Source organism: Gavia stellata, chromosome 2 (genome assembly GCF_030936135.1).
Source record: "Gavia stellata isolate bGavSte3 chromosome 2, bGavSte3.hap2, whole genome shotgun sequence".
Classification (NCBI taxonomy): Eukaryota; Metazoa; Chordata; class Aves; order Gaviiformes; family Gaviidae; genus Gavia; species Gavia stellata.
This window is the reverse complement of record NC_082595.1, coordinates 76,302,858-76,316,445: the sequence shown is the minus strand read 5'-3', so window position 1 is coordinate 76,316,445 and position 13,588 is coordinate 76,302,858. Positions and strand designations below refer to the sequence as shown.

Below are 13,588 nucleotides of genomic sequence, written 5' to 3'. Positions count from 1 at the left end.
ATGGTACATGTTTTGAGATTTGATTTTGAGTTTCTTCAACATTAGAAATAATATAAATATCCCAAATGGAGCTCTCTCAGTTATTTTTATATATAACCCAATTAATGGAGAACGTACAGGCTACCAATAGCCTCCAAAGGAGTTTAGAGATTAAAAATTGTAATGTCAAGTTACCACATTAAACACGCCTCTGTTCCGAAAAGCACCTGGCTATATATTTGTACATTGTTATTCATCGGTTCCCCCAATATATCTTCAGTCTTCTCTTTTTTGCCAAGACAGAAACCTTTGTCTTTGCAGCAGCTGCACCTGATCAGGAGCCAATCAATCAGCTATTCTCTGCCCACTGTCATCCAACACTGCACATCTATCTGCAGCTACTGTTTTGGTATAAAACACTACTGTTTTGGTATAATCCACATTGGTAATTTGGTCTTAACCACTCCCCCTTCCCTGGGCATCAGCAGAGAAAGATGAAAAGACACAACTGATTTTGCACATTTTCCTACTCATGACAAGAGAAAAAGGATGCTCCTTAAAACAAATCTAAAATACCACACATCTTGATTCTTCTAGCAATTAAAAAAACATCTATCTTCTTGTTAAAAGATTGAAAGCTAACAAACTTGTTTTAGTGACCATATGAGAGCTTAAAAATAGTAACTAAAAAAGAAAAAAGAAAAAGAATACCCCTGACCTCCAGCATCTCATTTTTTCAACAGTACAGACAGCACACGCATGCTTCCTGATATAGCACAGCAAGCTAAAGCACTGCTAAAAAAATTACTAAATGGACCAGAGAGCAAAAAGAATAACTTCTACGTGATACTCGAATCTTTCCAAAGAAAACCATTACCAGTCTACGTGACTTACTCTCCCCAACAATGGGTGCAGGCCATGCTGTCCTGGTTTTAAGTTGTTATATGGCACTAATTATTTATCTACTGACAGCTTTATTACATCTTTAAGAAAAAGTTTTATTTGTATGTATTCACTGTTGAAATATATTTTATTCCATTTCATACTTCAAAGACAAAATTAGCTTCAGAGCAGAACTAGTTTATGAATTTACACTACCCATTTTTTACCCACATACAAACTGGTAAATACGATAACACATCATCTTCATAAAAATAATACTAAAGGTAAGGTATATGACACAAACAAGGACAAATATAAACAGAACTACTACTTAGCTCTCATCATCACAATAATCAATCATGCTGGGAGTTAGGTATTACAATGGCAACGCCAGAATAAAATTGACTTACCTATACTAGGTGGACTGCCATAATTTACAGGGGACTCTGGAGGCCTCCCACAATGTAGTGCAGCAAGAGCAGATCCCTTCCACACAACATGTTTGCAACCTTTTTAAAAGAATTACACAAAAAATGTAGGCAAGCATTTTTTCATGCAAAAACACAGAAGAGGCATGAAATATCAAGAACTCTCAAAAATCTCATAAAATTTTCATACTTTTGTTTGTACGAAGCAAAGACTGTCTGCCAGCTCCTAATAATGTCTGCACTCCAGGGACACTTTGGGGAATTTCTTGCTCTAGAAGCGGTCCAAGTCGATGGCATATTTGAAGCAAGTGATCAGGTGCCAAGTGTCTGTAGTATTTCACCTATTATATGAAAGCAAACAAAACATCTGATAAAGAACTTAGTATTTGTGAAGAATTACTGCTTTCACCTTTTTTTCTTCCAGATTGTTACAGGAATTCATAAGAAAATGATAGTGTATTAAGGATAAAAACAAATAATGACCTTTAAGTACAATAATTCATTCCAGCTGGTCCTAATTAATTCTTCTATTCAGCACATGCCACTTCGTACAGAACTGTTGGTATTTACTACTTTCTGACTTTAAGGCACAGTTGGTCATAGACTAATAAGCTCCTTTATCATATCAGTGAAAAATGTAAAGTATATATTCAGGCTTATATTTAAATAGTGGTCTGGCCAATTTACATTGTTGTAAGATAAAGATGAGACAAAGACTGTAAGGACAGCAAAGTTTACAGAATTCTTGCAAGATTCACATATACCAAATAAATAACAGCTTTGTAAAAGACAACGCAAAAACATTCTGCCTCAATTCACCTAAGTTACAAGACCTCGTTGAAGCTCCGCAATTGGGTTTGTTTTGGTTTTGGTGTTTGTTTTTTTATAACATTTAAAGCTTTTCAACTAAAATGTTGTCTTAAGTAATTCAACTTTATAATTGGTATATGTGGTACTCTATTAGGCTACAAACATGACCAGCTTTTGTAACTGCTCATAGTTTTCAACTGCACAGTACCAAAACAAGCTCTTATTATCAGCAACAGATCTTCTCACCATTTGATTATAACAATGTTGAACCAGTATTAATGACTGCCCAGACAAAACCAGTTCATTCTTTCGAACTACTGTAATTCTAGATCAGAAGATCATCTTGCATAACAATGAAAAAAGCTTTGAAATGTGTATGCGACAACAGTAAAATCCTATTAAGATTTCGGTTAAGAAATAGCGTTTTTAAAATGCATAAGCTATTGTCAGCTTACAGTATAACAAAGAAAATTTAAAACAATAAAATTAAGAGGGGGGGGATAGAAACTCTGTTTTCTTCAGTTCTTGTGAAGGATTTGGCATGTAGTAGTTTTATCCTTCATATAGCCTGAAATACGTCTTTACAGTTTTACTTTGCAGAAGAGAAAAAAAAAAGCGCAGTAAAAGCTTGTGATGTTTTGTTACTCTGCAACTAGAGAAGGCCGTGACTGACATTTTAGGCAGAATGATGCTTCCGTATTACAGCCAATTAACAGGAATATACCTCATTCTTCATCAAATGCGCTCCTATCTTGCTGACATACTGTAATCGCTTCATGTATTCCAGCAGTTTGTTAACATAAAGACTGCTGATGTCTGAAACTGAGTCTCTGGAAAAGCCTTGCTTACACCAGTAATTCCCACCACCACCAACGCAACCTTCCTGCGAAGGAGGAAGTTTTCTTGTTTGCTCCTGTCGTGGTTTAACCCCAGCCAGCAGCTCAGACCCACACAGCCACTCACTCACTCCCCCACAGTGGGATGGGGGAAAAAATCAGAAGGGTAAAAAGGAGAAAACTTGTGGGTTGAGATAAAGACAGTTTATTAGGTAAAGCAAAAGCTGCATGGCAAGCAAAGCAAATTAAGGAATTCATTCACTACTTTCCATCGGCAGGCAAGAGTTTAGCTGTTTCCAGGAAAGCGGGGCTTTCCTTCTGTGAATTATGTTACATTTGTAGAAGACCTTGCAAGCTGCGTGAATTTGACTGCTTAGAAGTGAAATGACTTACAAAATTCACACAAGTTAAAAAAAATAAAAAGGCTTTTCTTAAAAAAACCCTAGAAATTATATTTAATATTTTTTATAAAGTTACAGTTGGTTATACAGGTCATTTAAAATTACTAAATTTAATGTCATCAGACAGGCACCCTGTTAGAAGAGTGGCAAAATAATAACCCACTGAATTAAGAACTTGCTATTCTGATTCATTTTTCCTACCAGTAACATGCAAATAAACTTGCTTTTTTTCTACTTAAAGGAGGAATCACAGTCAAAATACATGCTTGAGAGCCCTAGAATATCAGAATAGACATAAGTAGAGACAAAGCTATTTACAGTTTCTGCCATCAACAGCCCTGATCCGTTTCCTTAGCTTTTCTTCTCCTATTAAAAGGAGCGCAAAAACTTAACAAATACTGCCCTTCGTAGAATTCTATCTGAAACCAGACTTCATGTCTGTAGAATCTGAACTTGTCTCTCAAAGATTAATAAGAAGTCTTTTTTTTTTTTGGTTTAACCACAAACATTAGAATAAGTACGCAATACAGTTGTCATTTTATCCTGATCAAGATCCTTCAGTTTTACACATCTTCACAAATGCACAAGATCTAAAGTAAATGAAGCAGATCGGCTTTGACACATTCCAAAACTAAAGCTAGCTGACATCTTGAGTCATACTTCTCATGATTTGTCATAAGCCATGTGTTCATTTTTTTATTTTAGCAGAAACTAGGTAGGCTCAATTCCTCGTGCAGTTTTTAAAGCAAGTGTTTTGAAAAGGCAGATCTATTTGTATTATTCTTGATCATACCTATTAAAGATCTTGTCTTAATATATACCTTACACCCACACTACAGTCTCTCCTCATTTAAGCCCATTTGTGTGAAAACAGCTATTTATGCCAAGTTATGCAGTAGTTTTGTGATGCTTCTGCACAGCATTTGTCTGAATAATAATTGCTCGCTACTGAACAGCATTCACAACCAGCTCATTAACAGATTCAACAATACTGAGTGAGTTATACACTTAAAAAAAAAAGTGACACTGGCCATCTAAACGCTTGTCAGTTCCAGGAAGTTTATAAAACTATTTCATGAACCATACCCAGTCAACATTTGGCTCTCATTTTCCTATGTAAGACTAAAGCACACAGAAGAAGCTTAAAAATAAAAAGTAAGCTTTATTTCATTGTAAAATCTGCTAGGGAAAACCCCTCATTTCATTACAGGTTTTAGTTGGACTTCTTTCTTTCCCTTTTGTTCCTTCTATAAAGAAGGAAATGGCGGAACTTAATCTATTAAAACCAGGCTATCAAGTAAGTTTTCTCCAGGTGAAGTACTTTCTTCTCCATCAGAAAAAAATAATCATCTTCTTTCAACAATATTAATAAAATAGTTCAGTTGAAAGGGACCTACAATGATCATCTAGTCCAACTGCCTGACCACTTCAGGGGTGGTCAAAAGTTAAAGCATGTTACTAAGGGCATCATCCAAATGCCTCAAACACTGACACGTTTGGGGCATTGACCACATCTCCAGGAAGCCTGTTCCAGTGCCAATTTGTATGTTTTACTATAAGCATTACAGCAAAAGTCACAAGTGAAAAAAGTGTGTAAGAGAAATTCACCTTAGTCCCGATTCCTCCCTTTTGAAAAAGGAAAAAATAACGCAGAAAAGAGAACCACAGTGTAGTAGCAACAACTCAAGAAAGGACAAGGTAAGGAAATTTACGTAACACATTAAACGACAAAGAGGCTTGAAAGCTAACATTATTCTGATTGTTCTAAGCTGCAGCCTACCAGGAGACCATTCTTGCACTGACAAACTATAAAAAGAAGCTAGAACCAACCTAAAACACACCTACCACCCTGTGTCCTCCTCTTAAAACAAATAGTAACAAAAACCCACCCCCTGTCAAGTACTCTGAAGTCAGATCTTAAGTAACAAAAAAGAAGTAAAATTGTTTTTTAAAAGGACGCTTTACAAGCTTTGTCAGAAAGAGAAAAGCTCCTGACAGCTCAGTAGAATGACAGAAATTTGTCTTGATATCAACCTGATTCCAAGAGGAGAAAGTAAAAGCAAAAGGAAAAAAAATAACAGATGCACAAGTATTTAAAATTCATACAGCTCTAAATGAAAAGCTAAAACTGGACTCTACAATCAGGAATTTTTAAATCTTATTCCAAAACTGTGGTGTCAAACAGTATATAAACAGCACAGATTTTTCTCTGCCAGTCCCACCTAGCTGAAATTCTAGCTGGTTTCTTTCCTCCTCCTATTAGGCTTTCTGCAACATCTAATTCTTCTCTTTTCTTCCAAAAGAAATGCACACAAGATATGCTTTTATAATAATGAACTCTCTTTTTGTTTGAATAGACTTTTTATATAAGACAAGTTAATAACATTTTTTTAAAACATTACTGTAATAAAAATCAGAACTCTGTTACCAAGTACAAAATTTTCAGATCTTAAGCACAAATAATATTTTCTAGAAAATAAGAAGCAGCATTACCCTCAACTTCACCCTTTACCTACTACCCCCAACTTTACTTATTCCAAACAAACAGCATGGGAATACACAAAATGCAGCTACACAGCTATTTGGACTAACATTCAAATCTTTATTACCTTTGAAATAGACCTACGTGCTTATATTTTCATTCTGCATGACTCTGCAGAATAATTCAGCATCAGAATCACAATGAATGCATCAACAGAATCATGATTTGACCTAGACTCTTTAGTTAAATTTGTAACACATAATGCAGTTATCCGCTGCCAGTGTTTTAGACATCAAATAAAATATGACCCTATTCTGGATTCTGCTCTAAGCACTGCGAATACGGAAACGTTCTCTGAAGTACTGTTGTTGGGTTTTCCCCCCCCTCCACGCTAACAGTTAACATGCTTAACTACAAGTTTGACTGTAAAGATCTTTCAGAAAAACACATTTCCACACAAGGACATTTAACAACAAAACCTAAGTTAGTCAGCTACCTGTATTTCAAGATGCGAGAGCTCAATCTTACTAATACCAGCAGCTATCCCAGATTTAACTATTCTGCTATGTAACATATTACCCAAAACAAGCTCCAAATTAAATTACAGTAATTGTTGTACTATATCAGACCATCAATCTAATTGAGTACGCTGTACCACCAGCCACTGCCTTATCGCTTTCAAGTTAGGAATTGCAATAAAGTGCAATTACTTTTCTCTGAAGCATTCTAATTTTTTTTTTTTGGGGGGGGGGGGGGGGGGGAGGGGAGGCAACGGACAACAGGGAGGGAAGAATTGGAGAATTAACTATTTTCCCCGAAGCATGTTTATTTCTCATGTATGGAAGTACATAAACGTAATTATGCTTAAGCTAAAAGTATTAGGTACTTAGCCACTATTTTCTGTAGGAATGCCTGTGATTTTAATGTGAGATTAGTTTTTCTCTAATGAAATAGACCTATATACAGCCAGCAATATAGGTCTATATAGACCTATATAGAACCAGCCACCCCAAGAACATACTAATTTTTCAACTATTTAATACTTTTAATAGGTGTGAGGCCAGAGCAGATAAAAAACTCAAACCTTAATATAAGCAGACTGCTGCAAGCTTGCTACTTACCACACGAGAAGGTATGAACAGTAGTAGCATTTTCAGCCTTATGAACATTCCACTGCATCTATTACTGTTAGATTACCTGTACCTATTTGCTCATCTTAAACTCATTCATACTGTTTTGTGGGGTTTTGTGGGTTTTTGTTTTTAAATAAAAGGTACACCTTAGAAACTTGATACTCCTCTGTAGCCCACCTCTCATCAGTGTTTCTTAGTCTCAGTTTGAAAGAACTAGCACAGAACAGCTGACTTAGCCAATCCTCTTCATTATCTGTGGAACAAACATGTGGTATTTCACACAATGAACGAGAGTTCCTCCTCATCAAAACATAAGAAGTTTGATGAGAGAGGCTCTAACATCACCTAAATTCCCAGCTACGAAAATAATATGTAGAATAGAAGTGCTTGTCTTTTAGAACTAAAAGGAAATAATTTAAGTTGATGTATGTCCAATAGAAGCACTGATAATCAGACCAAAAACATTGCTAAGGCTCACAAACATCACAGGTTTTCCTACCTCCAGTGCCAAGTCTTTCAGACCACGTTCCAAAACACTGTATAGACTTTCCCCAAAATACTGTTAATAACGAAAACTAGATGATGACAGAGCCCTCTGAATCAATGCAAGTTTTATTTTTGCTCCCTATTTCTTTGAATACCATTACAGCACAAGATTTCCTGAAGAAACAAACCACTTATTATGTGGTTACTTATTAAGAAACAGAATTATTAAACAGTAACCACAATGCTGCCTAAAGGACTTTACTATGGTAGGTATTATACCAACAATGAAATACAGTGTCAATGTACTCAGTGTCCCAGTCCCACAGATACTCTGTAACTTCACATACCTTTGCATAACCAAAAAGAACGAACTGTGGGATGGATGGCCTAAAAATATAGTTTTGTCATTTTCACTTTAAATCACATTTAATAATTGTGGGCAGGAGAAGAAGGCAGAACAAATGTTAGCAAAACAGTAATAAACAGTTCCTGAGAACAACAAGGCATACTGCCCACTAAATCCATTGCACTGTCTCCCTATTTGATGTGAATTCCCTACCTTCTCCCTCTTCAACCACCACCAACATGAATAAAATTCTAATTCAATAGAGAAAATGACAGTTACATGAATACTTCCGTTAAGAAAAAGGAAGTTAACACAATGGTTCTGATCATATACACTAGGATGCTTGTACCCTAGAAGACCTTAAACAAACAAAAAACCCCACAAAAAAACCCCCACAAATCCCACCCCCCAAAATCCCCAAACCAACCAAACAACAAAAACCCAACCACCTTCTACAGTAGCTCTAACTTGCTGCGGAGAATCTTAACAGTCGGCTTCATCCAGCTGAAGTCCACTTTGCTCTGAAAAGGAGCAACCCCACCACATTCCCCAAGCCCTCCACACACATTCCTATCATCTTCCTCATGGTGGTGGTAGGACCCACGTTGCTGAACACAAAAGGAGAGCTGAACCATCTGAAAATGATTTTTATACTGTTCATTTTTCAGACAGTTCAGCTCCCTTATCCGACTGACCGCACATTGGGACGAGCGCTTATGCCTACACAAAGGACGCAGCAGAAATGCATAGCTTTCATCCACAGCGTACAATTAGAGCAGCTACACCCGTAGTGAAGCTGCAACACGCAAAAATAATTACCCTGGAGTCAAATGATGCACCATAGCTTGTTCATGTGTCAAGACCCTAACAAATGTGTTTTAAAGCCTAATGACACAACACTTAAACAACACATTTAACCACAATCTATAAACAATTCATAAGGCTGCCTCGCTCTGCTGAAGTGAACTGTTAACTCTTAAAACTCAATTTCTGTCCCCACCATAAGAAATCCTCAGTCTTTCAAAAAGAAGAGAAGAATAGCTGGCTTACAATTAGTAAGTTTTCACAACTAATGCAAGAGAATACAAAACATCCTGAGATCTGTTACTGAAGAGTCCCACCATCCTTGGTATACTCAGGTTGAAAGTGGCCAACCAGCATGTCCTGGTTTTTGCTGGGATAGAGTTAATTTTCTTCCTAGTAACTGGTAGGGTACTGTGTTTTGGATTTAAGATGAGAATAATGGTGATAACACACTGATGTTTTAGTTGTTGCTGAGCAGCGCTTACACTAAGTCAAGGACTTTTCAGCTTCTGGCACTGCTCTGCTAGGTGCATGAGAAGCTGGGAGGGGACACAGCCAGGACAGCTGACCCAAACTGGCCAAAGGGATATTCCACACCATATGACCTCACGCTGAACAAAAAAAAACCTGCGGGGAGTTGGCCAGGGGAGGGGGGCAGCCACTGCTCGAGAACAAGCTGGGGGGGTCAGTCAGCGGATGGTGAGCAACTGCAGTGCGCATCATTTGTTCTGTATGTTCTTTTATCATTATTATTATTATTATTATTTTTTTCTTTTTCTGTCCTATTAAATTGTTTTCACCTCAACCCACAAGTTTTACCTTTTCTCCGTTTCTCTCCCCCACCCCACCAAGGGAGAGTGAGAGAGCAGTTGGCTCTCTCCAGCAGTTCCTGGCTGGAGTTAAACCATGACAAGGACTCAATTCTCAGAAAGTCTTCGGTTATAGCACAAATATAAATCTTAATACTGACAATATAAAAACAAGATTGGCACTCTGAAATAAGAGACTACACTCTCAAAGCAAGATTCAAGTGGTTTATATCACAAATGGTGACTGTAGAAAAATATAGAAATATCCGAATTCAAGAAAAATCACTTAAGAATATGAAACATAGTATAACGGCATTTCTGAACTCCTGTATTTTCCTGTAGCATTACAAGGCTGCACAGCATGGTGTTAGCTTATAAGAAAATGAAACATTTACTGACCAAACAGAAAAATGAAAGTAATTTACAAGATTAAAGTTGCATCAGTTTTAACGTTATTTGCACAAATTAAGTTACAGAAATAAAATATCTAATGCTGTGAATTTCAGTCTAGTAACAGAAAGTTAACTCTAATAAGAATTCCTAAATGTTTTCAAAACGAGAACAAAACCAGGAACATCATCATCTCTTGAAAAGACATCCACTTAAATAGATGTATAAAAAAAGGCATGCTTTTGCAAACAAGAGAACAGAAGCCTGGGATTAAATTCTGTCCCCTGTTACACAGGGCCTTTATTCCCTCCTAGAGTAGAAGTCAGACATCTAACACTACACTTACTGGTATTTTTATTTCTTAGCTTTTTTCCCTTCAGCCCCTTCTATAAAGCTTAGTGAAAGCTCAAGGTATTCAAGTCTGAGAAGTGGTACCAAAACATGATAAAACATGCTTTCTTCAGAAAGAAGAGTCAGCATCTTAAAGCTAGGGGGTTTTTTTAAATGAAAAAAAAATGAAGAAACAGAAAGTATGCTCATCATCAGGTTCTAACTTAAAAGCTCTAGATTCTTGGGTTTGAGATAAATGAGTTTTTGTTTAATGAAACAAAACATGGTGAAAAATACTTCTTTTGTATGAAACGTAACTGTCACCCTGCAAATACACTTCCACGTCAGCTTTCACAGGCCTAAAATGTCAAGTAATACAAAGTTCACACATCTTTGACAACTGAAGCAAGAGCAGACACAGAGGATGGAGAGGCATCAAGAACAACGTAACCAATTTCTTTTCCCCCCCTCCCAACATCTAGGTAGGAATAAGGTGGAAAAGGGCATATGAACCTTTATCAGGAAGTCTAGGAAAACTTTGTTAGGAACAGAAGACTTGGAAAAGAGGAAGGAGCCAGTCAGCATCACATCTCCAAATATATGGACCCAAGATCAAGTCCAAATTTTGAGGAAGTACGTCTTACGTCAGTACATACCTATTCTGACTAAATTAGTATTTACCTGCATTACAACAAACAAAACATGTTTCTTGGAAAGAAGGGTCTGAATGAACTTATTTCTCATCAAGTCTTCTTACTTCAACCTTTAAAATGTCATTTTCCTCACTTCCTCTTTCTTCAAATCCTTTTATATTCTGACTATATAGAAGAAACCCAAATCCATCCAACATTAAGACTGCACCTCCAACTGTTTATAATTTATAGGATAAAAGATTCATGGTAGGTTTTATCAAGCGACTTCTGACCATTGTTTGAAATGGTAACACGGCCTTGCAAATAAATAAATAAGAATAGCATAATGTAACATACAGAAGTATCAACACTTTGAAATTCCCAGTTGAATTTCTCTATGATCTTTGGTTTCAGGAAAATTGGAAAGTATTGGTACGTGTGTTTTCAACAAGTCAATTGCTATCAATTCTTCCACACGACATGCATTAAAATGCCTGGGCCAATCCACCTCTTGCTCCAGAGAAAACCAATGCAGTATGTAAACCTGTTTCAACTACAATAAATACGTATGACTCATACTGTAACATTCGTAATATAACTAAAATAACATCTACGCCAATAGTCTTTATTGGATGCATTACAGACATGAACTGTTCCGTCTCCTTTTGCCTGAGCTCAAAAGTTCTCCATGCGTCTAAGTCTGTCTAAGTCTCAGAAGTACTGGAGTTCATAACTACTATAACCAACCAGAAAACCTGAAGGGAAATCTCTCTTTGATGAACATTACAAGCAGGGCTCAGCTTTCCTCTGAAATCCTATTCAGAAATTCAGAGACTAAATTATACAACAGTGCATCTGTAATGAAAACAATACTAGCAACAAGTTGCTAACAGACACAATTCAGACATCTTAATTGCTGTTTTCCCAACTACTGCAGTTCACAACATCTATAAAAAAAAATACAGGCCCCTTTCTGCTATCAGTAACTACACCACTGCAAGTAATACTTTCTTTTTTAATCACTGATCTACACTTGAAATGAAAAGCACACACTGGGAGATTAAAAAAAAAAAAAAAACCAAAAAACCACCGAAGTCAAATTTGTGACATGAACCTGGCAAGTCCAGTTATTCCTGAACACCAGATACGCTGCATGTAAAAAACGCAAAGCCATATAACGCACCTTACCAGCATAGGCGGGCACACACCGAACCAGGAAGGACACCTCAAACCAACCCACCCCCGATGTGGATCCCAACGCAAGTTGACAGAACAGCGAGGGGAAAAAAACGCCTCAGCACAGCGACCTGGGACGCGAGCTCCCGGTCAAACCTCGCCCGCTGCCCCACAGCCGCCCACCGTGGGGCCACCGTGGCCGGTCCGGCGGAAGGAGCCGCCGCGGCCCGATGCGCCGCACCGCCATTGTGTGCGCGGGCGGCGCGGCGGAGAGCGCCCCCGCCTGCTGGCGGCCCGGCCGGCTCCGGCAGCCGCCTGCTGCTGCTGCTGCCGCTGCCGCCGCCTGCCTGCTGCCCGCCCGCCCGCGCTGGCCCCGCCCCGCGCGGCTCCCGCCTGCCCGCACCACGTCCATGACGTACCTCTATTTCCAGCCCGGCCTGGCCGGGGCTCTCGCATTAGGGCGCTTGTTGTTATTTACCCCGCGCCGCCGGCCCCGCTCAGGCGGCACCGCGGGCCCCCCGCAGCGCCCCGCGTCTGCCCTCGGGGCCGAGAGAGAGAAGGAGGAGGAGGTGGCCGAGGTTGTTTTAAAAAAAAAAAAAAAATCTCGAAAGTTTTTTTTTTTTTTAAGTTGTATTTTTTTTTTGCGGGAAATTCAATTTTTTTATTGGGCGGCTCAGGGAGAGTGAGGGGAAAAAAAACTTTGCCCGCCGCACCGCGCTCGGGCCACGGCCGCTCCTCTTACCAGGTTCTCGTAGCTCCGGGGATGCTCCTTGCCCGTCCAGTCCGTGCGCTTGGGCAGCAGCTAGAGGAGGGAAGAGAGGACACCCCGTGAGCGGCTCCCCTCCCCGAGGAGCACCCCCAGCAGAGCCCGGGATGGGGCGGGGGAAGCGGGAGAGAGCGAGGGAAGGGGGAGGGAGGCCGCAGGCGGGGCGAGCGCCGGGTGCGCGGCGCCGCTTACCTCTTTCTCCGCCACTTCTCGGATCAGGACCTGCAGCAACAACAAAGGGGGGGGGATAAAACAAGGGGGGCGGTTTTAGAAAAAGAAAACAGGGAGAAAGAGGACGAGGCAGCGAGCGCGCCGCCCGATCCGCCGCCCTGCCCGGCCGCCCCCTCCCCGCCAGGCCCGGCGGCGCCATCCACCCATCCCCTACCTGAGCCGCTTGCTGGCAGGGTCCGTCCTCCAAAAAGCGAGCGATGAGGAAGTAGAGCTCTGAGGGGAGAGGAGAGGCGGTGAGGGCTGGAGCTCGCCCCCTCCCCGCGGGCTTTTCTTTCTTCCCCCTCCCCGCCGCCCCTCTCTGGCTCCCGCCCGCTTCCCGCCGCCCCGCACGGCGGCTCCCCCGGCACTCACCCGCTCGCAGCTCCGCCGTGTGCCTGCTGCCGCCGTCCCCGGACATGGCGAGGCGAAAACCGGGGAGGGGAGGGGGGGAAGGGGGGGGGGGGGGTCGGGCCGCGCTCCCGCGGCAGCGTCGGGGCCCAGCGAAACGCGTCCGCCCGCCCGGTAGCTGTCACTGTTCGTTCACCAGGAAGAGTCTCGGCTCCACCATTCAACCCACGGGCAGGAGGAGGAAACAACAACTCACAGCAACCCGCCGCCAACGCCGCCGCTGCCGCCGCCGTCGCCAGCCAGCGCGAGCGCGATCCCTCCGCCCGGAGAAAGAGTCCCC

The 13,588-nt window shown here is 40.6% G+C and overlaps 1 protein-coding gene across 1 annotated transcript in view; it reads right to left on the bottom strand.

Annotated features, from left to right (window-relative positions):
- Positions 1-13,318, bottom strand: part of PHIP (pleckstrin homology domain interacting protein) — a 116,415-nt gene extending 103,097 nt beyond the window's left edge. The window contains exons 1-6 of the mRNA XM_059835913.1: positions 13,273-13,318; positions 13,076-13,134; positions 12,883-12,912; positions 12,667-12,726; positions 1,480-1,630; positions 1,272-1,370 (exon numbers count right to left, since the gene is read on the bottom strand). Of these exons, the coding sequence (XP_059691896.1) occupies positions 1,272-1,370; positions 1,480-1,630; positions 12,667-12,726; positions 12,883-12,912; positions 13,076-13,134; positions 13,273-13,318 (445 nt within the window). The remainder of the gene's footprint in view (positions 1-1,271; positions 1,371-1,479; positions 1,631-12,666; positions 12,727-12,882; positions 12,913-13,075; positions 13,135-13,272) is intronic.
- Positions 13,319-13,588: the final 270 nt, after the last annotated feature.